General features: G+C 39.5%; 1 protein-coding gene across 1 annotated transcript in view; it reads right to left on the bottom strand.

Moving 5' to 3' along the window:
* Positions 1–23,375, bottom strand: part of LOC127630525 (double C2-like domain-containing protein beta) — a 352,764-nt gene that overhangs the window by 275,679 nt on the left and 53,710 nt on the right. The window contains exon 7 of the mRNA XM_052108114.1: positions 5,730–5,892. Within this exon, the coding sequence (XP_051964074.1) occupies positions 5,730–5,892 (163 nt within the window). The remainder of the gene's footprint in view (positions 1–5,729; positions 5,893–23,375) is intronic.

Raw genomic sequence — 23,375 nt, 5'->3', positions numbered from 1 at the left:
ATGATTATTATTATTATTATTATTATTATCATCATCATTTACATTTTTAGGGAAAAGAATGTGAACCCCTGGAATTTAGCAAAAATATATTTTCAGTTATGATATGAAAACTGCACTGTTTTTGTGTTATTTGTCTAATCTGACTGTGTTTGTCTATTCTTGTTACTTGATAACTTTGTTGATCAGATCAGATTTATTTATTTTTTTAAATCCAAGGGTTCAACACAATTTTCCCCGTAACTGTCTGAAATTACAATTTAGAGCAGAAAATAGCTGAGCAGAATGTTCACATGTCATCACTTTCATTCTTTCATATCCCCCGGATCATATGTGATGAGAAGTCTTTTAACTACATGCCAAATCACATCAGAGTCAGTAAAACTTTATCTGCATGTCTATAGTTAGTGAATTTTTCCCTGAAAACACAATGAATCAACTGCTTTGGACTAAAAACTCTATTGCAATTGTAGAATATCTTAGCCTTAATCAAAGAGATACAACACATTAACTTTGTTGGTGATGGTGGTGGTGTGTATGTGTGTTAATTAGGAATGAAATGAAACCATTCATCTTTGCCTGGATGGTGATACTGGAACCCAATCTGACTATCATATCTGCAACTGGAGGATATTCAGTCTAAATCACATGCAGTGAGGTTCAAAAGTCCACACTGAAAATCTGGGATTCAAAATCAAATTTAAACCTATTATTTAAAAAAAATAAAAATAATAATAAAAAAATTCTATAGCATAAAATTAAATAGAAATGTTTTATATTCTGCAATTTAAGTCACTAATCAAATAAGCATATCTGTGATCATATTTACTCCTTTGCACGAAAGTTCAGATTTCCTTGCTTCCATTGATGCCCACTTTAGAACATTCTGAAATCATGATGGAAAACAGGGATCATCAGATTTTACACAAACATTAAAGCAAAATGTGGAAATACCAAATACTAAGAAAATAGGGTTCAGCCCTAACCCAAAACATTTATGTTCAATTTTCCAATTAAACTTTTCACTCAAATCGATTTGCTGATAATAAAAATAGGTTCTAAATTTATGTTGTAGATGCCATTTACTGTACATCTGAACATAATGTTCCAGATTCAATGCAAGGTAAAGTTGTAGCATGTGATTTTTGCCATTCTAACTTCCCCGAGACTGAGCTATTGAATTAGCCATGCCCTCTTTCCAAAACATTACACATTAAAGATACCGTTGTGATGACACCGAGCAGAAGATCAGCATTAGTGCGTGTTCCCGTGGTTGTCAAATACAACAGTAGCTAAACAGCACCCTCAATTGAAAAACAATTATGAATCTGAAATTTGCATTAAGCCTCAAAGAATAGCTTCAACTACAACATAGAGAACACACAAAATGATTGATAGGCAAAAAGCATCAAAGACCGTGGCCCACATTTTGCTTGCTGTTTGCTTACAGAGTCAAGTACTGTCACAGAGACCAGGAAGATAGCTCAGGACACTCATGTCAGTATCTTCAAGGGAGTAGGAACATTTTCTGCATACCATTCCATAAAAAAAAAAATCTTACTGCACCTTTAAATACTTTCGAAAACCTAATGGACTCATTTAGAAGTAGAAATGTGAAGTTTGTATTTTAAAGAACTCGTATTCATCTTTGTATTAATTATGTATTTGCATTAATGTATTAACTGATGTACAGTATGAATTGGTATTATTTATACCATGGTTTATTTGAATACTCAATTCTGAATTGGCTGGAATGCATCCATTAAAACCATTTAATGCACAGAGGGTTTCAGTCAATTTTAATCACCATTCTATATTAATGCACCTTCTCTGCTGTCCTCCTTAATGAGACATTGCAAGTGTTTTATGCCTCTGTTCAAACTACCCCCGGACGTGAATATATTGTTGCAAATTTGATGAGTCTCAGAGCTAGGATTAACTGTCGCATCACAAAACACAACATCATCAATGCAATGCTCTTTAAATCAACTGAGAAGTGCTACAGGAAAAAAAAACAACAACAGACAGCAGTGTACATCAGTCCTGTATTACTGAGTCTGACCTGGAGATGATTAGGAATGCACCTGCACTTTCCTCTTACACACCCATAAGGCTTGTAAGGAAAGTATGTCTTCACATTCAGCTATGTTTTGAATGGAAAGAGAAAGAAGTAAACCAGGACCTAAACATGCATCTTTTGCCATCCGGCCAGATGAGACAAGACGATTTGAATTTTAATATGATAAACATCATCTAATATTGATGCACTGCTAAGTATGTGCTGCTTACAACCGTTCATTATTCTTTCGACCGGCTGCACTCAATCATACAGAACTTTTGCGGTTTATTAATCATGCCAGTGTCAGGATCCTGTAACTTTGTCAGTCTGGGTTTTTGCGGTGACAGGATCCTGACACTCTTGTTCTGATTGTGGTTTCCCTGCCGTGCTCTCTACGGTCGGTCTTGTGTTTCACGTTCGGAGCATGGTGTCTGGATCCTGACTCTCCTGTCTGGTTCGGTTCCGGTGTCAGAATCCGGACACTCATGCTCTATGTCTTGTCTTTTATTGGCATGAGTGCATTGCTCTTATGTAATATTGGTGGCACGCACTCATGTCAATTGTTTGTGTCTGTCTCTTGTGCCCGTGGGCATGCTTCGCTTTGCGCTGAGCAAACAGCCTTCACGTTGTGCTGGGGTATGGTCACTTCTGTCTTAGATGTCGGTTTTATTTGTGGCCGAAGCACAGGTGTCTTTTCTCATTTTGCCGCCTGTTGCATGCATTGCATCGTGTTTGCCTCACGATGTACACTCAGGCTTTATTTAGAGTGAGAGTGCATGGCATTGCTTTGCTGCCGTTGCCATACATTCTCTCGTTCTGTCTGTTGGTTGGCATGAGCGCATGTTACCTTATTGTCTTGACGATATGCGCTCATGCCATTCGGGTGTGAATGAGAGCATGTTGCTTTGTTTTGTTTCTGTTTTGCCTCATGTCTCTCAGCCTTGCATCATACCCTGCCTCCTTGTTTGCCAATAATCAGTTAATTTGTCTCACCTGCCCGCCTATTAACCTATTGATTTGTTTCCCTAATTTAGTCTCCTCATGTGCGCTGTCCTGTGCCAGTTAGAAAATCGGACTGTGCGCATTCAGTGCTCGAGCCCTCTGCTGATGACGAAATCAGCGCTCACGTCTGACCGAAGTATACGTTGGGCTTTAGAATTGGCAGAACTCTAGATTTAACAATCCCTAGATAATGTTACTGTTCTGTTATTCTTCCAGTCGAAAATTGCAACACAAAAATCAATGACAGCTAAATCTAATCAATGCTGGCAAGTGACCATGGAATAAGCAGGATAATCCATGCCTGGTGTGCATTCCTTCAATCTATTCCGGAACATTCCTTTATTAGTAAATTGCGGAGCCATTGAGGAATCTATTTAAAGTTTGACTTTAAACTACTGACTTCGAAATAAAAAGTAAACGTGCTCAGTTTAATCATAATTCAACTAGATTAATCTCAGATTTTTTTCCATCAGCGTAACTATATTCTTTAATGCAAATTGTACTCCTTTGCAAAAAGCCCTAGAAACAATTACTCTGCATTTGCTTGGTCAATACATAATAAAAACAAGATTGTTTGGCCTACTGTAAGTATAAGTATCCTGAAACTCCACAAATGTATATTTAGTTTTTGCCTTATTTTGTCATATTCTTATGTCAAAGATTACATGGTCATGAAGAGGCAGTAAATGAACACTTACATTATTATAATTCAAGCTTCACTCAGTAAAAGCCTCTGACTTGCTCAAACATAACAGCAGCTGGTATGGAGGTATTATTCTATTCTAGTCCCACCATAGGTACATCTCATTTTATTTCAGATCTTATTTATTCATTAATCCTTTCCAAGGATACAGTTGTCCACTCCACTGACACTAATGCACCTTTTACACAATCGCTTGATGAGCATAGTTTACTTTCTCATGTTGACAAACTTCCTATTGGGACAGGAATTCTTAATGGGGCATATCGAAGAGCTCATACTTTTCAATAGGTTTCAGTGAGGTACATTTTAAATTTGTATCTTTTAGGAGAAATTTAGCATATAGATTAGATGGCTTTAGAGCTACACATGGACTAAATTTTTATTTAATGGGGTCTTTAAGCACACAAGGATGGTACAAACCCACGTCTACTTGTAAGTCTGGTTTTAAAAAGAGAAAATCACATCTCATCCATCCACCACATGTATTTGCAGATGTCTGTCTGCTGCAAATATTAACTTCCAAACCAATACATCTTTCCAAAGTAATAAACCCCACTATATTCAAGTATGATGTATGTCTCTGAACATCTTCTTTGCATGTCAGAGATAATCAAATGCATGAAGAACTGTGACTATAAACTTTGATGGGCCACAAGCTTTATGATATGCAATAAAATTATGATAAATTGTTCCTTGGTCAGTCTTTACTGGGAGACATCATAGTACTTGAGAGATGTTAGTTCACTCCTACTACCTAATTCTTCTAAAATGTAAGCTTATCACACACTGCAGATGGGTCCATTTTATTCATGCCACGGCAAGTTTATTTTTACATACTGTATATTTTACTTTATATTTCCCATTAAATGAATTTCTGCAAGGTTAAGCAGAACTGTGCCTTGCAGCTAGAAGCGTTTCAGCCTGAAATGGAAGAGTGGAAGTTTATTGGGAGGAGGGTTAAATGGGGTGGCTATGAGATAGCTGAGCTCATTAATAGCTCTTCTGGTAAAGAATGGGATGTCCCATCTAAAGTACAGTATTGTCTAAGGGGTGAATTATTAAACTAAATAACATTTAGATTTATAGTCTCATTAGCATATTACATAACTGCTAAAATGACCAACTTAGAGTCAGTATAAGGGAGTGAATTAATGGTATAAAACCATTACAAACCACAATAGAAAAAAAAAGTCTTACCAACCAAATGGAACAATTTAAATGTTAGACAAAGAGACAGTATGCAAGTTGATTGGCTGCCCAATAACATGTCAAAGGACCTATCAGCTTAAACCATGCGTGCCAATTGGCTTAACATATTACATGTGAGCAAACCGACTGGCAGATAACAAGATAACAGATAACAAGTTCAAAGGATTGGCTTGTACCATGTAGAATTTCATGCCTGAGTTTTTATTGTTATCCTATTTTAAATTTTTCATTCCAATTTTATTGCCGAATGCCAGTTGTTTGCACTTTGTTAATTTAGAGCTTTTTGAATAGAATCTACGCATAAGCTACTATAGACCAATCCTTTGGCAACGTCATTGCTTATGTCACACACGAAATTGGTAACAATAAACTTTTATCAAATGATTTAGAAGGTTTGACGGCTGTGGCTTCGTGCCATCAACAGAGCTGTCTGTACTGAGGAGATCATTTTAACTCACTGCTTTGCAGCAAACATATAAAGCGAACATTATTACAGATATGTTATTAACTCATATAATTATAATAATTGTATAGCTATATGTCTGTAATTATGATGTTTTTTGTGTCGTATTTTCGTTTAATCTTCTAATCTGTCAAATCTAACACAACAGTCTATCGGCTTTCTGCCACCATGTACTGTGCATGCGCTGACATTTTTGTAAACAATAGAATTGGTCTATACAACAGACCAAGACAGAAAACAATCTAAGCAATTTCTACAGAACAGAACAGAATCGAATCTATGCATAAAAATCTAACCTTTGCTTTGAGTCCAAGTGTAGGTGATGGGGGCACTCCTGGTCACTGGCAGCTGCTCTCCTCTTTCTATTTCTGGCTTTCTGTTATCTAGAATTGAATCCTTAATAGGACGAATATGCTTGGGCAAGGCTTTGTAAAACCAGGCTCCAGAACGTTTCCACACCTTTGAAGAGAAGGAAAAGCCAAACAAATTAAGCACGGCTCAGTAAGAGATGATTTAAAGGAAGGTTAAGCAAGTAAGCACGGTGTTTCTCACAAGAACAAAATAATCTCTTGGGGCCAAAGAAATTAGTGTTATGACAATGCTAAATTGCAGACACAGAGAGAAACGAGATTGTAGACTTTCAGCTACAACCTGCATTTGACCCAAATCTCTAAAGCTGTTGATTCAGCGAGTTAGCATGATTTTACTACAAATCCTGGTCTTAAAGGTGAAGTGTGCCATTTTTTATATGTTAAAATATATTATTCTGTCACAGTTTAATATGCAGAAACTACAATAAATAAGCCATTCATCGTTTGAAGGGTGGGGTAAAGAGTGTGAACACTGTGGCCCTGTGATCCAACATGCCAACTTATGGCTCAACTCACTGGTGTGAGTTTGAGGCCTTTTTGTTGGAACTAAAGATGTCTAGGGAACCAAATCATTACTTAGTGATAATAATAATAATAATAATAATACAATGACACCATTATTTCTACAGTATCAATATGACAACCTTTGATAAAACACACAATTGCTGTTTGACTGATGCGTCTCATGCACTACATTCCAAGTCATGCATGTGATAGAATAAAATACATTTAAATTGTTATTTGCTGAAAATCTTGGCCTCCACCACAGCTCTGAAATCTTATTTGCACCTGAGCTGAATTTAATGTCAATGTTGTGTTTGATTTTTTTCATTCATTTTGTAAATCTGGTTTGTCCTGCTAGTGCCATAATTACAAAGTCCATACAGGAGGTCTATTCAGTATAATGCAAGAGTGATTATACTCCCACATAATTTTTCACTGCATCCAACAGACAGCAATGGCAAAAGCAATATCCAGCCCTTCACCGAATCAGAGCCATGATTTTCAAAGCAATGGCACTCAATCAGTAGACAGAACACAAAAATTCAAACATTCCTTTCAAAACACAGTACCACTCTGTAACAAACACTATATTGCTTCAGAGGTGTTCAGACCACAGTACGGTCTGATGTCAGTCATTCTCATAGAGTTATTACAGCGAGAGTGTGATGCTCTGCTAGCCCCTGCTCTAGCCAGGAAAACTATTAAGAATGATGGACAGCAGGCACTGAAATGTCTTGGCTAAAACCATCTCCCAGCTGTACCTGGTCACTTACTATCTCAGATTAAATCGATCAAGTATCCTAATAGTTGATGGCCTTTCAGTTTTGTTTTTGTTTTGGATGGACAAAAAGCATATCAAATAAATAATTGTGAAATATTCTCTAGGTACTGTATACTTTAATGAGGTTAGTTATCTCAATAATGAAGGTTTTTGTGTTTAGTGTAGAAACCAAAAGGCAGTTATCTTCCATTTCTATTTCTTTCTCAAGAAACCAGCTTCTGGTAACCAGTGAAAAAAAATATGCATTTTAAACTACATTTGCAATTAGTTCATTTCATAGCAGAAAAGAATAACCTATTATGATACAATCATGGATAAAGGGCTTGAACAGGCATTTTTTCCCAGAATTGTGTTTTATCAATTCGAGACATGTAATTTAGGAACATTATCCACTTTACCCTCTAAAAGTGTATCTAGTTCTTACAGTAGGATATTTTTATTCCTGCTGCTATTGTATGCTATCAGTGTGATACTGAGAAAAATCGCTCTTGGGAGCCCAAACACCTTTGATCTTTGAGAAAAGGCCAATTGGAATTAGCGAGTGGAATTTGCATGCCACCCCCAGGACATATGGGTATAAAAGGAGCAGGCTCAAGCAGCTCCTGCTGAAGGGAGACATGGATTTGCCCTCAGGCAAACCCTACTGTGGAAAATATGTAACCAGCACATGTGGAGCACCTACCTCAGTACAAGGCATACTAGCACATGACTGGGCCCGGCTTTGAATTCCTCCACCAAATGTACCTGCCACAGGGCTAAGGAGGAAGGATATCCAGGATTCACCTGTCTCAGGGACTCGCATGGGGGTAAAAAGTGCACGTCTTCCCCTCAAGTGGTAAACCCGGCCAGCTACACACACTTAACCTTTCTTACCTGTCAACACACGGGACGAAACTGGATCAACCTGGGGATTATAAAATCTTGCAAATGTATTGGGTGTTGCCCAGCCACTCCTCTACAGATGTCTGCTAGAGAGGCGCCATTGGCTAGTGCCCAGAAGGACACCACACTCCTAGTGGAGTGTGCTCGTAGCCCAAAGTGTACGGCATGCCCAGGGCCTGGTATGCCAAAGCAATGGCATCCAAGATCCAGTGTGCAATCCTCTGTTTGGCGACAGCGTTCCCTTTCCTCTGTCCCCAAAAACAGAAAAAGTGCAGGTCAGAGCATCTAAAGCTCTCCATGTGGCCCAAATAGATACACAAAGCATGGCTGGGTCTGCCTCCTCCCAGGGCAGCACTTACAGGCTCACCACCTGAGCCCTAAAAGGGGTCATGGGAACCTTTGGCACGTCGCCCGGTCAGGGTCTCAAGACCACGTGAGAGTATGCCGGACCGAACTCCAGGCAGGTGTCGCTGACAGAGAACGCCTGCAGGTCCCCTACCCTCTTGATGGACGTGAGCACAGTCAGGAAGGCCGTCTTCAACGAAAGAAGCTCAAATGGGTCTCCCACAGGCCCAGCAGGATCACAGAGAGATCCCACGACCAGGGACTTACCATCCACATGTCGTAGTGTGCCGCTATAGCAGCAGCGGTAGATCAGCATGATAGCCACGCAATGCCATGCCCCTCTCGGGACTCGAGTCAGAAGCCAGTGATGAAGTGGTCTCATATGCATCAAACCGAGCGGCATAACTGCCGCTGAGGATGCCATATGCCCCAGGATCCTCAGCAGCGGTTATGCAGCTCGGGTTGATGCATATGAGACCACTGTTACAGTGTGACCACTGTTCTCCGCCTGAATGACTTCAGGAAGTTCAGCACCGACTGCGCGCATTCGAGAGGCATGATATCATAGTGACTGAGTCTAACTCCATCTCGAGAAAAGAGATACTCTGAAACGGGGAGAGTTGACCCAAAGTCTAATGTGCCCGAGCATCAGGTCCCTGTGCGCACACTAGAGATCTTGAACAGGAGCCTGTGCAGGACCCGGTTCAGCACTCGCAGGTCCAAAATTGGCCACAACCCACCACCTTTCTTTATCATAATGAAGTAGGGGCTGTAGAACCTCTTCATCTCTGCTGGAGGGACAGGCTCTATTGCATCCTTCTGCAGAAGGATCACAATTTCCCCGTGCAGGGCCGGGCAAACTGAATCGCTTAGATAAGTCAGATTGTCAGGGCCAACCAGCGCAACAGGTTAGAGAGCACTAGCCACACCTCCAAACTCTGAGCAAGGGGCATCAAGGAGACGATGTACCTGCAAGTGGGGTCTCACGTCTGGGAGGACCAGGAACTGCCACGTCGAGGAGCCTCACATACTAAACTCGTGGCTGTGCTGAGGGAAATGTCAAAGCACTTACCTCCCTATGCATACCCACCATAGGAACGGTCAGTGATGGGGGAGGAGGCTGGGCGCTCTCGCGGTTAGTCATAGCCGCCTGACCGTGGGTGTGTGTGTGCCGTGGCCAGGTGCGCGAAGGTGGGGAGCCTGCGTTCGTAGTGCCTTGGCCGCGAGTGTATGATGTACGCCGATCGTGACAAAGATGGCAGTAAACACCAAGTGTATGACCCAGCGAGTGAGGAAACCACTCGAGGGTACTGAGAGCGTTCCTCATGCACCCCTGGGAAAATTGGAACCGGGACGGGGCAGGGCGCAGGTGGTGCGCAGCTGTGAGCGTGAAAAAAAATTGGAATGAGGGGTTGCTAGCCAGCTCCTTTTATACCTATATGTCTGGGGGAGTGGCATGCAAATTCCACTCACCAATTCCCATTGGCCTATTCTCAAAGATCAGAGGAGTTTGGGGCTCCCAAGAACAACCCCTAGTGTCACTAAATCGACACAACGTCGAGTGAGAGTCAAATAGAGAACTTTGTTTTTGTTCTTTTGTTCTTTTTGTTCTATTGCTTCTAATTAGTTTCCTTGTTCTTTATTTACATATTGACTGTTTGATTTAAAAGTTAATTGGAAAACATGAAACACTGTTTACTTGACAAATATTTGAAGGCTACATGCCACTGTTGTAATTAAATTATTTAACATCTATATAAGTATTGAACTTTTAAAATAAAATAAAATGTTCATTAGCATATGAAAAAGCTAGTCAGAACAATGGAAGTTGGGGTGGGGTGGAGAGAGTCGGAGTTTCCTAAAGAATTCAGCGGTGCAGGAAACACTAGTGTGTGTAAAACTTATTTGCAATACATTATTACCTTTGCAATTCACATTGAATTAGCCTTGTACCTTTTACTTGGCAATTAAACATCAGAAACCCATTGATAAAAAAATTTTTTTTAAATAGTAAGATTAAGAAGCAGCAAGTGTAAATTGTACTGACTAGAGAAAATGCAACCTTTCCTTAGCGGTACAACTCTACCTTGGCCTCAGCACTTTATAAGCTGAAAACCTCAATTGACAGCAGAATGAAAGCTATTGTAATGCACATTAAAGCATTAACATATGCAATAAAGAACCATAGCAGGGGAAATGTAAATTCATCAACAGGTTACCTTTGAAAAATGATGGCATAAATTGAATGGGCCTTTGTAAAATAAAAAATATTTAATCATCCATTATTCTATTTATTTTGTGGAACTTTCAGACCAATTTAAAACTATTTTAAAAACTGGTCAAAATGGCACACAGCACCAAGGAATAGATTTAAAGTGTGGCACAGAATATAACCATAAAAAAAAAGAAAAATAATCTAAGCATAAATATCTATCCATCCATGTATATATAAAAGAATAGAATCCAAGCATAAACTTCTATATAAACAGAAAACACAAGAGAACAGAATATAAGCATAAAATTTGAACAGTGCAGAACTGAATCTAAGCAAAACTTCTATGGAATAGAATAGAACCTATTAAATATGTGGGAGCAGGCACGTTACTAAATCAAATCATTCCAGCTCAAGCCCTGAATAATTTTGATCCAGCCCAGAATGTTTTTGTTTGGAATTGCAGGTTTTTTAGTGGATCTGAAATGGGAGTTAAGTAAGGTTATAGTAGCAGCTTTCCTGCTCATTTAATGTTATTCTTCTGCCATGTTGCGCTTTATGTGGGCTAAATATACTTTCTCAACTGAAACAAGCCTGGTTTACGTATGAGTTTTGTGCGACCCATCACAAAACGATTTGCATAAGCTGCGGGCTGAGCATGTCTTGTTCTACTAGACATTTATATACTTGACGTGCATTACAAAGGGTTATGGGTGAACCCATTATGAAGAAACCTCACAAAAAAACATGTGGGGTTCTGGTGACAGCAAGTCGGTAGTACCCGACAAAAGTGTGGAGAGAAGCTCAACATACAGATGAACAAATGTCCTCTAGAGAGACTCCCTGAAACAGGGCCCAGAAAGCAGCCATAAGTCTTGTGGAGTTGGGGGGCTGCTGACAAGGCTGCTTTTTGCGGGGTTTAGGTTTCGAGGCCTGGGCCGTACAGTGGGAGCCTGGTGGGGTATGGAATTTCTAGGAAGGCACAATTTAAAAGCATTTTCCTTTTTTTGTCGTTGCAGCGCTGCTACATAAGGGTGACAGCCAGACCAAATAGAGCTTGTCCAGTTTCCACTGGCGCTCCCGATATACGTCTCTTCTCACTGTCGGGTAGACCTGAGGGATTCAGCCACAATACGTGTTCACCCGTGACAGATAGAGCCATAGCATGGATGGAGACTTGGACAGCCTGAAGGGAATAACGAAGAACATAGAAGCCATATCCTTCACCTCAAAACCCGAGAGACCGTGTTTAACCCTCTGGGGTCGACGGACACGCCGACGCGTCCTGTTGGATATTTTCGTCATTACAGCGGAAAATTACTTAAAATACTCCGTCATTTTTGGGTATACAGATAAGTGTAAGACATCATTAGAGACTATAAAGTGTCTTTAAAACCTTGTGCTTTTGTAAAATAAAGAAAATAAAAAGGGTGAGCTTTCAGCAGTCTCTGTGTTCGAGCATATTTCTGAAACACGTCAAAAAAATGAACTGAAACTCCACGAATACTTAACACACAAACAAGAAACATATGTCTAAAGAAAGCATAAAATGTCTACTTTTAAATAAAACAATTCAAATTTAAAGCAAATATTCTCCTGCAATGTAATTTGTATGAACCAAAGCGATGTAAAGTTTTTACTGGTTCATCTAATTATCTCTAATGTGATCCCACCCACCAGCAGAGCGCGTCATTCATACGTTAATGTGCTGAATCGATCAAGGCAAATGGTAAACGCCCCCGAATGTGCCGTGAAAACATATAGTTCTTTCACTTATCTGTGCATTTGAAAGACAGTATGATACAAGTGAGAAAGCTCCTGGATAGTAACAAAGAGTTAACATTTTCCTCAGAAGAAGAGCAGTGAACGTTTGTATTTTGAAGAGAGACGTGATCCAGCAGAGGATACAATTTCGGATAAGTAAGTCATTTAGTTTTAATTAGCTGACATCCTATTTTATATAAACATGTACATATTTTACTTGTGGGACTGTTTCCAGACTTGCCAGCCTGGATTCAGAGTTTTGAAATATGTCCTAATAAGCAAGTTTTAGTTACATTTAAATGCTGTTTTGACTGTATGATATAAATATGATATGTTTAGATTATATTTTAACTAGTGTTTATGCTGCCTCATTATCATCAACAAAGCTTGTGCTTGCAAATATCTGTTCAGGTGTAAATGAGTAAAACGCACTTTAAATATGACCATATTAGAAAATCAGCATATTATAATGATTTCTGAAGGATCATGTGACACTGAAGACTGCAGTAATGATGCTGAAAATTCAGCTTTGATCACAAATTGCATTTTACAATATATTCAAATAGAAAACTGTTCTTTTAAATTGTAAAAAGAGTTCAGAATATCAATGTTGTTTCTGTATTTTAGATCAAATAAATGCAGTCTTGGTGAGCAGAAGAGACTTCTTTTAAAGGTAGTGTAGGTCTAAAATTAAGTAAAGTCTTTATGTAAAGAAAATGTATAGTCAGATTACTTCTTTTAACTTAAAACTTGATTTTGATCATTAAGTCTCCTCACATTCATTCTCTTTCTGTCACATTCCTCATTGATAGGCCCAGGGGAGGGACTTTTGTCTCCTCAGGTGTGAATTACCTCAATATTCATGATAATTTACGCCTCCTTGCATATGACCTTTCTAACACTAAAACTGTCTTACAAAAGTTAAATTAGTATATTGTTTGGAATGAATGAGTGATCAGGATGGATCTCACATCATTTTGTAGCAAAAACTCTAGTCTACAAGATCCAGTTCTCAAAAGTCTTGTGGACAAATGTTTATTATGTTTTATATGGCCTTATTTCAATTACTTAATTTAGTTTTTTCAAAAACCATGCATAAACATTATTTTCTCAAAAATACAAACATGTACACACATGTACACATGTTGCTCACATATTATTGTAGCCCAGTTGCTGAAAACAGTGTTATCAGACTTTAGCCATTAATATGTTTTTAAGCAACTGAAAAAGCACAAATGTCAAGGAATGTCAAAACTTCTCAAGGCCCAAAACACCCTCAGACCCCAGAGGGTTAAGGTCAAGCAGGTCTCTCCAGTAGTGCTTCATGTTCTTAGCGCACACAGGAAGGATGGGCAGGAGCTGTTTTCTAGGGCCAGGCAGCGGCCCCAACAGTTTTCCATCATAAACATCCCTCTCCTGATCTGTGGCATTTTTAAGGGCCGGCCATTTGATGTAGAGCCGAGTGGCCACTTGCTCCCACACCTCGAGGAGGATGGCATGCGGTAACACCACCAAACCACTGACTGGCGGAGCCTGAGCTGACAGGATGGCCTCCACATCCACTGAGCACTCATCATCCTCACTACACCAGGGTGGGAAGTTTCATTGAATAAAGAAGCCTCAATTTGATCAGCCCAACTGAGAGAAGGCAAAGTCTGGGGGGGGGGGGGGGGGGCGCTAGAGTTGCAACGTCGTCAGCATTTCCCCGTCAGAGTCGTCATGCTCGAGTTCGCTGCCTTGGGTAGGAGCTATTTTGAGCCTATGGTGCAGGAGTTTCCTTGGCAAGGACATACAATGGTTACAATATTCAGGGAAGGAGGGAGCCTCCTCCATGTGTTTGAATCCCATGCACACAACACAGAAAGGATGGGAATCTCTTGCTGCGATAAGCATTCCGCAGGTGGAAGCGTATGCCTGCGACTGCTGGTTACCGGCACAAGCAGGTGATGAGGTTTTGGGATCTTATAGCCATGTTGCAGAAAAACTCTTGAGTAATAATCCACTGAATAACAGCAGGTAAGCCCTAGATGCAACGAGGCAATGGTGGGCAGCCATAAAGGAACATGAAGGTCTGCGAGTGTGGGTGGCTTGCTGAATAAAACAAACTGAACAGAACTTCTTTGTCAGTCACACCTGGCGAAGGCTGATCCAAGGATGTGTCCCTTCTACAGACTGTTGAGTGAGAGCCTAATGTGATAACCAGTCAAGCTGTGAGTATTCCGCATAAAGGTTGTGAGAAGCAAATGTCAACTGAGGAAAGTAGTGCGTACAGGTCGTTTTATGCTCTCAGGTAAGGGTGAGGCCTTACAGCGGCATTGTACACACACTCCTTTCTGTTAATTTCTTTCGTTATATCTTTAATATATTCTGAATTTTGTACAGCATTTCTTAAGAATCTTTTTTTTTTTTAAAGAGACCATTTCATTTAGTCACCCTTATGTTGTTCAAATCCTGCTGGATTTTTTCCTGGAACATAAAAATAGATATTTGAAGCAGCTCTATTTTATAGAAGAAATGTTTATAGTGAGCTGGAACTGTCAAGCTTCAAAAGGGACAAATACTATAAAGGACTATTAAAGGTTCAGTATAAAGACATCATAACAGTAGTCCATACATGCACTATATTCCAAGCTTTCTGGGGCCATACAGCAGCTATGTCTTGTATGGACTACTTTTATGATATTTCTGTTTTTCTCTTTGGACCTTGACAGTAGTGGTCAATATGAACTGTTTTTGTATGGAAAAGAGCAGCTTTAGGATTCTTGAAGAAAATATTGTGTTAAGATTCTACTGGGAGAATCTTAACACAATCTTGTTAAGACACTTGTTTGACTTAAAATATTCCTAAAGATTACATAAATTATTAAAGCCTAAGAAAAGGAAAACAATATCTGTTATGGAGTAGGAAAAAACATTTTCAATTGTACAGTCCCAAATCAGTTAAGCTCATGAGTACAGTCAGACAATTATTATAGTCACATAACTATTCTCATAGAAATAAGTTATTTAAATTTAGTTTAATTTCATATACCACTTTAAAGTAAAAAAACTAATCTGTGTCAAATTCTAAATGTTACAGATGCTTAGATGATGGAAAATAAGTCAGAGTACAACAATACTTCAGATATCTTAAAGTATCATTTCAATAATATAATAGTTTAAGTCAAAACACCAAGGTATTATCATCATTTTAGCATGGCTAAAGCTACAGCAAGCTACTTTTTTATTTTTATTAATTGTGAGTAACTTCAGCTAGTGAGGTCATTTGAATACTTTAAGTCTAGAGATGCATTGTATCCCATATTTAAATTTTAGCTACACAAATTTATTTTAGATATGCTACTCCCAAACTTATTAAAATCACATTTTGGTGCTGTTCTTTTAAAAAAAAAAAAAACCCTCTACAAAATAAGGGAACATTATTTTACTTCATAGGTGATTAATTTAATAAAAGGCTTGAAGTCTAGAAAGCTCCTCCAATGTGGAAAATAAAATATAATGTACATCGTTTTTATTTCTATGCATTCTTATCTTATGGCTTTATGCTAGCCCCTGTTGTTTTGGCCTCAGCCCTGATGTTTTCAAAGCATAGGTCAGTGGGAGCTGTCAGTGCAGTCAAAAGACTCTTTCATAAGCAAGCCTACTAGTAAAAGAGTTCCCCTTAAAGCTTAACTAATGTCTAATTAATGAAGATGAATAAGAATTCAATTAAATATAAACTACCTCCTGTATCTTATGCATCTCTGTCACCTAATTCATCTGTCACTGGGTAAACCACAGTCTTTATTCCCTAAAGAGAGGGTGGAGCAGTGATTAGTGAGATAAAGAACCATTTGGGAAATATCTCTGTGTTATTTCAAGGTCAGTGAGGAGGAGGTTAAGATAAAATACAGAGGTAACCATGTATCTGTGTAAACAATTATCTAGAGACTCATTATCTCCATGCATATGCAAGAGGGAATCCATCTCTCTCTTGCAACAAAAAGATACAGAACATTCCATCAATGCTGCATTCATCAAATGCAAACAAACACACTTCATCACCATAATATACATATCTCCAAAACTCAATTTAAATTAAATTCGAGATAAGGTGAGATTACAAAAGAACAAATACACTTTTAATAACTTATTAATTATATAAGTGCAAAATGTGTTATTCTAGTGGTTCAGTTTTCATGTTTAATAATAATCAGAGCAAAATTGCAAATGCAAATGAACCATACAATTTCACATGATAAAAAAAGAGCAGCTTCTCTTTTCACAATGAAACCTATGCCTGGTGAATGTATGTCTGACATACTTGAATTATTTCATTATTTATTTATTGTCTCATGTGTCCTCTAACAAAATTATTGAATACTCAGGTCTGATATTATATCAGGTGAATGATTGGAATATCAAGTTGGCAGCAGTACATTTGGCAAACCCTTATCAAAATATGCTTGTCATATAAATCCCTGTTACATCCTTTTGTGGAGATTAGACGTAACAAGGCACACAATTTGTGTTCTGGAAGGAAACACGTGGCTTTTTATGGGAAATATATGACATTGTATCGGTCATATGACTGTGCATTCATTAATCTCCATGACTATAACAAGGAAGCAAATAGCCATTGTAGTACAACCTAATAAATTATGGAATGGCGTTGGATGAGATTCAACCCTTCTGACAGAAGTAATCTTACTGGCTTGAATGAGGAATATGGGTGTGTCCCATAAGCCATTAATATTGTAGCTTTGCTCTTTTCATCTAGTGCCATTGCATCCGAGGGCAGGGATGTTAAAAGGTATCACATTTGATGATGCACCTGACAAACACTATTGTCGTTACCAATTGTCAACAGTCATTGCAACCGTCATTGCATATTGCACTGGCTAGCAATATCTTTTTTTGTTCATTTGACAGATTTGGGATATTCTGGATGAAAGGCAAATCGCTTTGAACAATTTCTTCTTGGCATTTTAATTATTGTTGTGATAGCATCGCTAATTTGAATGAGAGAGGCAGTGTTTCGTGAAATTAGTTTTTGTGGCTGGTGGGTGTGCAACCACTGGTGACCAAAAGCTCCGCTTGAGCCCTGTGCTCTGGGACAAATCAGGCAGAACTTCATTAGGCCACCCAGGATCAGAGAGTGCAATCTAGACAAAGGCTTCCAGTGCAGGGGTTTGGTTATGTGAAATAATACATTCCCTCTTATAAGGCAAGTGTCAGATAATCAAGGCAAATGTCAATCAAAGCAGGATGGCAGGGCCAGACATTTGACTAAACTGTACAAGGTCTGGTACAGACCTTTTTGCAATTTGTTCTGCCTGAGAACCATCTACTTAGATAGGAGACATTTCTGACTGGCATGGAAAGCAACCAACTACAGTTTGTTTTGTTTTATCATTCAGGTGTGGGTTTATCTGAAAAAGATGATACCACAACAGACCTGTAAAAAAAAGCCATTTAATCATTCTCGAGTGGCTGCTATTGAAAACCTCAACAAAAACTCTGAATATCTTTCAAAGATATGAGGCTTCTAACCTGGCAAACTTTGCCAAATCCAAAGATTATTTCTTACCCATTGTATCAACCAGGTTTATTTCTTTCCAGGCCAATACTATCACACAGGAAATTGACACGATGCTTCCGAATGTTCATGTACCCTAAAGTCAACCTAAACGGCTGAATTACTGACAAGCGGCATCCTCCATAAGACCTTTTTGCATAATTTCAAATGTAATCACCTTTCCTGTGGTGTGACAAATAGCACATTGCGCAATTCGTCTCTGAAACATAGTTCCTGTGCCCGGTTGCATAAAACTCATTTAAATGACTATTAAACTTTCTCAGCATTATTATTAATGTGTACATTATTCTCCGATCTCTTCTGAAGCGGCGAATAAATGCACAAGGAGAGCGTTGTCATGTGGCAACTGTTCCTTTTCCAACACATTTCAGATTGCACCAATTACAGTCGTTTGTGATTACTGCATACATTTTTTTCCAATTACTTTCTGGAGGAAACATAGGCGGATTTCGGGATGATGTACGACTTTGAAATTAATAGATTTTTATAATGGACACTTAATAGACAGTTTTTTTTGTGTTAAAATCTTTCCAGTTTAAGTAAAAAAGCCATCCTGAGTTTTGCATGTGGACCAACTAATGAAGGATTCTGCTTTTACGGTCGGTAAGTGCCCTCCTGAGGAAGACACCTTTGAATTTTTATGACTGTCAGCTATGGGGTGGATGGTGGTGAAAGATGTTTAGATGCTTGTATAACTGTACAGAGAACTGATTGCCTTTCTAAATTAAGAATATTAGTGGTGGTCAGTAAGACTGTAAGATATATAGCCTATATACATATTCTTGATATAACGCAAATTAACTAGAGACATGATTTGAATGCCTCCATTCATTCAGCATATAAAGATGCAGAGAGCAGAATATGCTAGGCATACTTCTCTGTGTGTGGTCCTGTTAGATCACCCTTCAGCTTGTTTGTGATTACTCATATTATGTGATGGTCAAATATGTACTCCTGCAATAGTTTTTCTATCACAAATAAATTGCCTTGACTTACTGTACTCTTCAATTGGCTCTATAAACTAAGCCATCTTTTTTTTAAGAAACCTTGTAACTGTTAACGTACACTTAAGGTGAATTTTTCCTTAATATTTACATTTCCTTAAGGAAAAATGGCACTTAAGGGGCTTTATGTAACACTTGACGTGTTTTAAGGGCATTCTTAAGTAAAAAATAAATACTTAAGGGAGACCGAAAGGGATCATGCCATTTTACTTATAAAAACTCTTAACACGTAACGTCTTGGTTACTGTCGTAACCTCCGTTCCCTGATGGAGGGAACGAGACATTTTGTCGATGTAGTGACACTAGGGGTACACTTGGGAGCCCCAAACACCTCTGATCTATGAGAAAAGACCAATGGGAATTGGCGAATGGAATTTGCATGCCACTCCCGCGGACATACAGGTATAAAAGGAGCTGGCTCGCAACCACTCATTCAGGTTTTGCGCTGAGGAGCCGAGACATGGTCCCGGCCATTACAGCGGGTAGATCAGAATTGTGGCAAAAGAGACACAATATCTCGTTCCCTCCATCTGAGAACGGAGTTTACGAAAATTCTGTCACTCACTCGACGTGTCAATGTAGTGCCGGGTCCCTATACAAAACGCCACAATCAGCTGAACTGTGTTATGTGGACTGGTGGTGAAGGCTCAACCAAGCCAGTGCGTGCCTCGTAGCAAGTGCACCCAACCCCCACATAACCATCCCCAACACTCCACGGCACTTCAAGGCATACACCCCACGAACGAACCCCGTGGCCGTAAACACCGGGTTTGTGTCGCTGGAAATGAGGAAACCGCTCATTCATTGAAAATGTGGGTGCCGCAGCCCCTTCGGTATGGGGTGAAATCAAATTCAAACGGACCAAAAGATTCTCCTCCCAGCCCTCCACCGGGGGATGGAGTGGTCTGTCCACCACCTCCAAACTTACAGTGGGTCTCCTCGTCCCTGGGTCACCTGTCTCAGGGGCACTTCGAAGCCTTCCTAGGGTTCTTGGTGCCGGCTCGTGGGACGGGGGCATCAGCTACCTGCCGGGGGCTCTACATCTGCAGTCGGCCAAGTCTGCAGTAGAGCCGGTGTCGTCATCACAAGGGGACACACTTAGCGATGTGCAGAAGGGGTGCGGGACCTCAGTGGCGCTCCTGGACCACCAAGGTGGACATCGCCTGCCCGAGAGCCCGTGCCATGACCTTCGTCACCCGGAGGGAGAGACATGGCTGGAGTCACTCAGCACACCCTGAATTTAAACTCGCAACTCCAAGGGTGGTAGTCAGTGTCTATACTCACTGAGCTACCTGGGCCTAATTTAATTGATCTTTATGGATTTTTAGATATTTTTACAGGAAAACAATACAAAAATTATCATCAAGAATAAGATTTTTTACCTAATATCAAAAGGTCTTACAAGAAAAAAGAATTATGATCCAATGTGAATTTTCTTGATAAAAAATATGACAGTTCCTTATAACGTGCATGTAAAATGTCTAGAAATGGCATTTTAGCTTAGTGTAAAGCTGACAATTTACACAAGGTTTATTTTCTATTTCTTCTGCTCCAAACTTATTTCAAACTTCCTTCTCCTTCTGCTTGTATGTACAGAGCCCCCGAAATGACCTGTGCAAAAGAAAAAATTTGAAAGAAGAAACAAATTTAGGATTTTGTTTGAGGATTTTTAAATTTTTTAGGGTGATGACATCATAAAATATGATGACAGACATTAGAAGCTTCATTCTAAAACCTCAATAGAAGTTTCGAATGTAAATATGACATTTGGTACATTCTAGTATGAACGGTCAGAATGACCGCTATGGCCATTCTAGTAGTTCTAGAATTCCGGTAGTTCTAGTGTTAAATGCAAGTACAAGTCTATTGCTTGATTAGTGTCCTTGGAAGATCAAAGCGTGTCTCAGCCATGACAGTATTACAAATGTCATAGACAGTAATGTCTTTGTATTGAAGGCCAAGTTTAAAATATATCTCTATAAATTCATGCGCATTCATGCTCTCAGTATCTTTGAGTAAATTAATGATGGCAATGACACAATTGGAAAAGAGCTATACACACACCAGAAACTGTAACACGTGCGCACGAGAAACGTCAGGTCACTTCGGGGGCTCTGTATGTATGAATGTAACACATCATAAGAAAGTGTTTCACTGCTGTTCAAATGCACTTTGGATCGCATGATTTATATGTATAAATGTTTTCCATCTGAAAGGACTAAATATTAAATGAAACAAATGACAATAAAATGCTAATTAACCTCATCAGAAATAAAAATAATTTTTGAACTGTATTCTAATTACCAATTATTTAAATTATAACTGTAGTGGAATACAGTTACTTATATTTGATATGTTAAATAAGTAATCCAGTTACATGTATTCTGTTACTCTCCAACCTTGCATATACAGTAAATTCAAAAGTTCAAAGCATTTCACTCTTCCATTTTTCCCCATCAGATAATCAGTATCTTACAGGATTAAACCAGATCTATTTTGACCTCACTCAGACCGTCACCACGGTCTTACCTTGAATGACGCCATTCTTCCGCCTATCCTCGAGACCTAATATCAACAATGTCAGGTGACTGACCTTAGGGGTTGGCTATATAACATCCAGGTGAGCCAACCACTTCCTCTTGCCTTTCTCGCCTCATCTGAGACCGTCGCGGTAGAGCGAATTTTTGATTACAGGAAAAACTAGTTCCAATCCGTCACATTTTCGTGCAGGTGCTTCACATCCCTGAGGACTGAGGTGGTTTTCTCTGCACGTCGGTGAGTGTTTCTTTATTTTTTTCAGCTTGTTTACAGGTATTTATTATTGGTTCTTGGGTCAGCTGTTCGCAGCAGGAGAGAGTTTTTCCATCTTGTTTACTGCGTGTGCGCACGTAGAGTGATGGATATATTATTTTCTAATAGATTATATGATTTTCAAGGAGTTCTGTTCGCAGACTTATTTTGAAAGATGAGTATGAAGTGATTCGTCACAATCTATATATTAAGGATATCTGGTTAACTGTGTTTAACTAATACCTGCAGTTTGAGGTGTTTGATTTGATTAATGAATGGTGATTCATCACAATCTATGTTAATGGCATTGTCGCTTGTGTTTTTCAACTAAATGCCGGTAGTTTATTTTAAAATCTTGCAGTTCAACTCCAAGAATTAATTAAAATACTGTGATTCGTTACAGTTAATCTGTCTATTTATTTGGTTTTCTTATCATAGACCATTATTATATGAGTGACTTGACCTCTGGCTTGTTGTTATGAGTCACTCAAGATGTTGGTTTTGCCAAACTGGCATACAGTCAAGAGATGGGCACCGTGAATGTCCCTCCTGTTTGGGTATGCAACATCTGTTAGATGATATCGAAAACCCCTGTGCAGCTGCAATAGAGCTAACTTTGCAGGAAAGAGTGCAGAGAGCCAAACATTTAACTGGTGGCAAAGAAATGATTCCCAGTAGTCCCTCTCACAAACGCAAGAGGCCTGATGAGTCGATCAGGTCTCCAAGTTCTGACATGCCTCAAGATAAACGGGAGAAGGCCACGGTAGTGCAAGAGCCCAAGGACCATACTCAGTTACAAATATTGGCAGCATTACGTGACTTAGCTGGTAAGCTTGAAACACGTAACACTTCAATAAGCACGCAGCCATCTGCAGCCCCTATTGCACCCTCTCCTGGAGATGAGTTAACACCACATCAGGAAGAGAGGGATGATTCTATGGATGCCGTGTCACTGCATGCAAATAATTCCCTTTATGGTAGTGAGGAGGATATTGGCGAAAATGAGGAAGATGAATCCAGGTCCGAAGTTTCAGAAGGAAGCCTGCATTCTGACATTCTTTCACGCATTTTAAGTGTAGCAAGGATCCTGGGCCTTGGTGCTCAGGAAGAAGCTACAGCTCCAACCCCCACACAAGGTGTATGGATGAGTATTTCCCCTGCACAGCCTACTGTGTCCATTCCTGTGGCTGAGGATTATTCCCAGATGCTGAAGAAAGCCTGGAATAATCCAAAGGCTGCACCCCAGTTTAATGCAGGTTGCAGGCGGTTTGTTAAATTGGATTATCCCCCTGAGAGTGGTATGGGGAACATGCCATCAGTGGAGCGAGAGATCGCAGCCTTAACCACTTTGGGACCTGATAAGGTTACAGATAACCCTCGTTGTCCTGGTAAAGAGTGCCAAAAGACCGATCGGTTAATGAGCCAAGCGTATAATGCAGCTACCCGAGCAGCTCGATCAGGAAATGCTTTAGCAATAGTTCTGGCTGCTTTGAGCAAGGTTGTTAATAAAGAAGAGCATGATATGATGAGTTTAATTGATACAGCACTCATCACACACTCACAGCTTACTAGGGATATTGGAGCATCCATGTCTTCAGCTATCTTAGCCAGAAGACAAATCTGGTTGGCGCAGACATCTTTGCCTGACGCTGTTAGGAAGGACCTGACTAATATGCCAGTGGTTCCAGGTCGGATATTTCACACTGATTCA

The sequence above is a fragment of the Xyrauchen texanus genome, chromosome 3 (genome assembly GCF_025860055.1).
Source record: "Xyrauchen texanus isolate HMW12.3.18 chromosome 3, RBS_HiC_50CHRs, whole genome shotgun sequence".
NCBI lineage: Eukaryota > Metazoa > Chordata > Actinopteri > Cypriniformes > Catostomidae > Xyrauchen > Xyrauchen texanus.
This window is presented reverse-complemented; position numbering and strand designations above follow the sequence as displayed.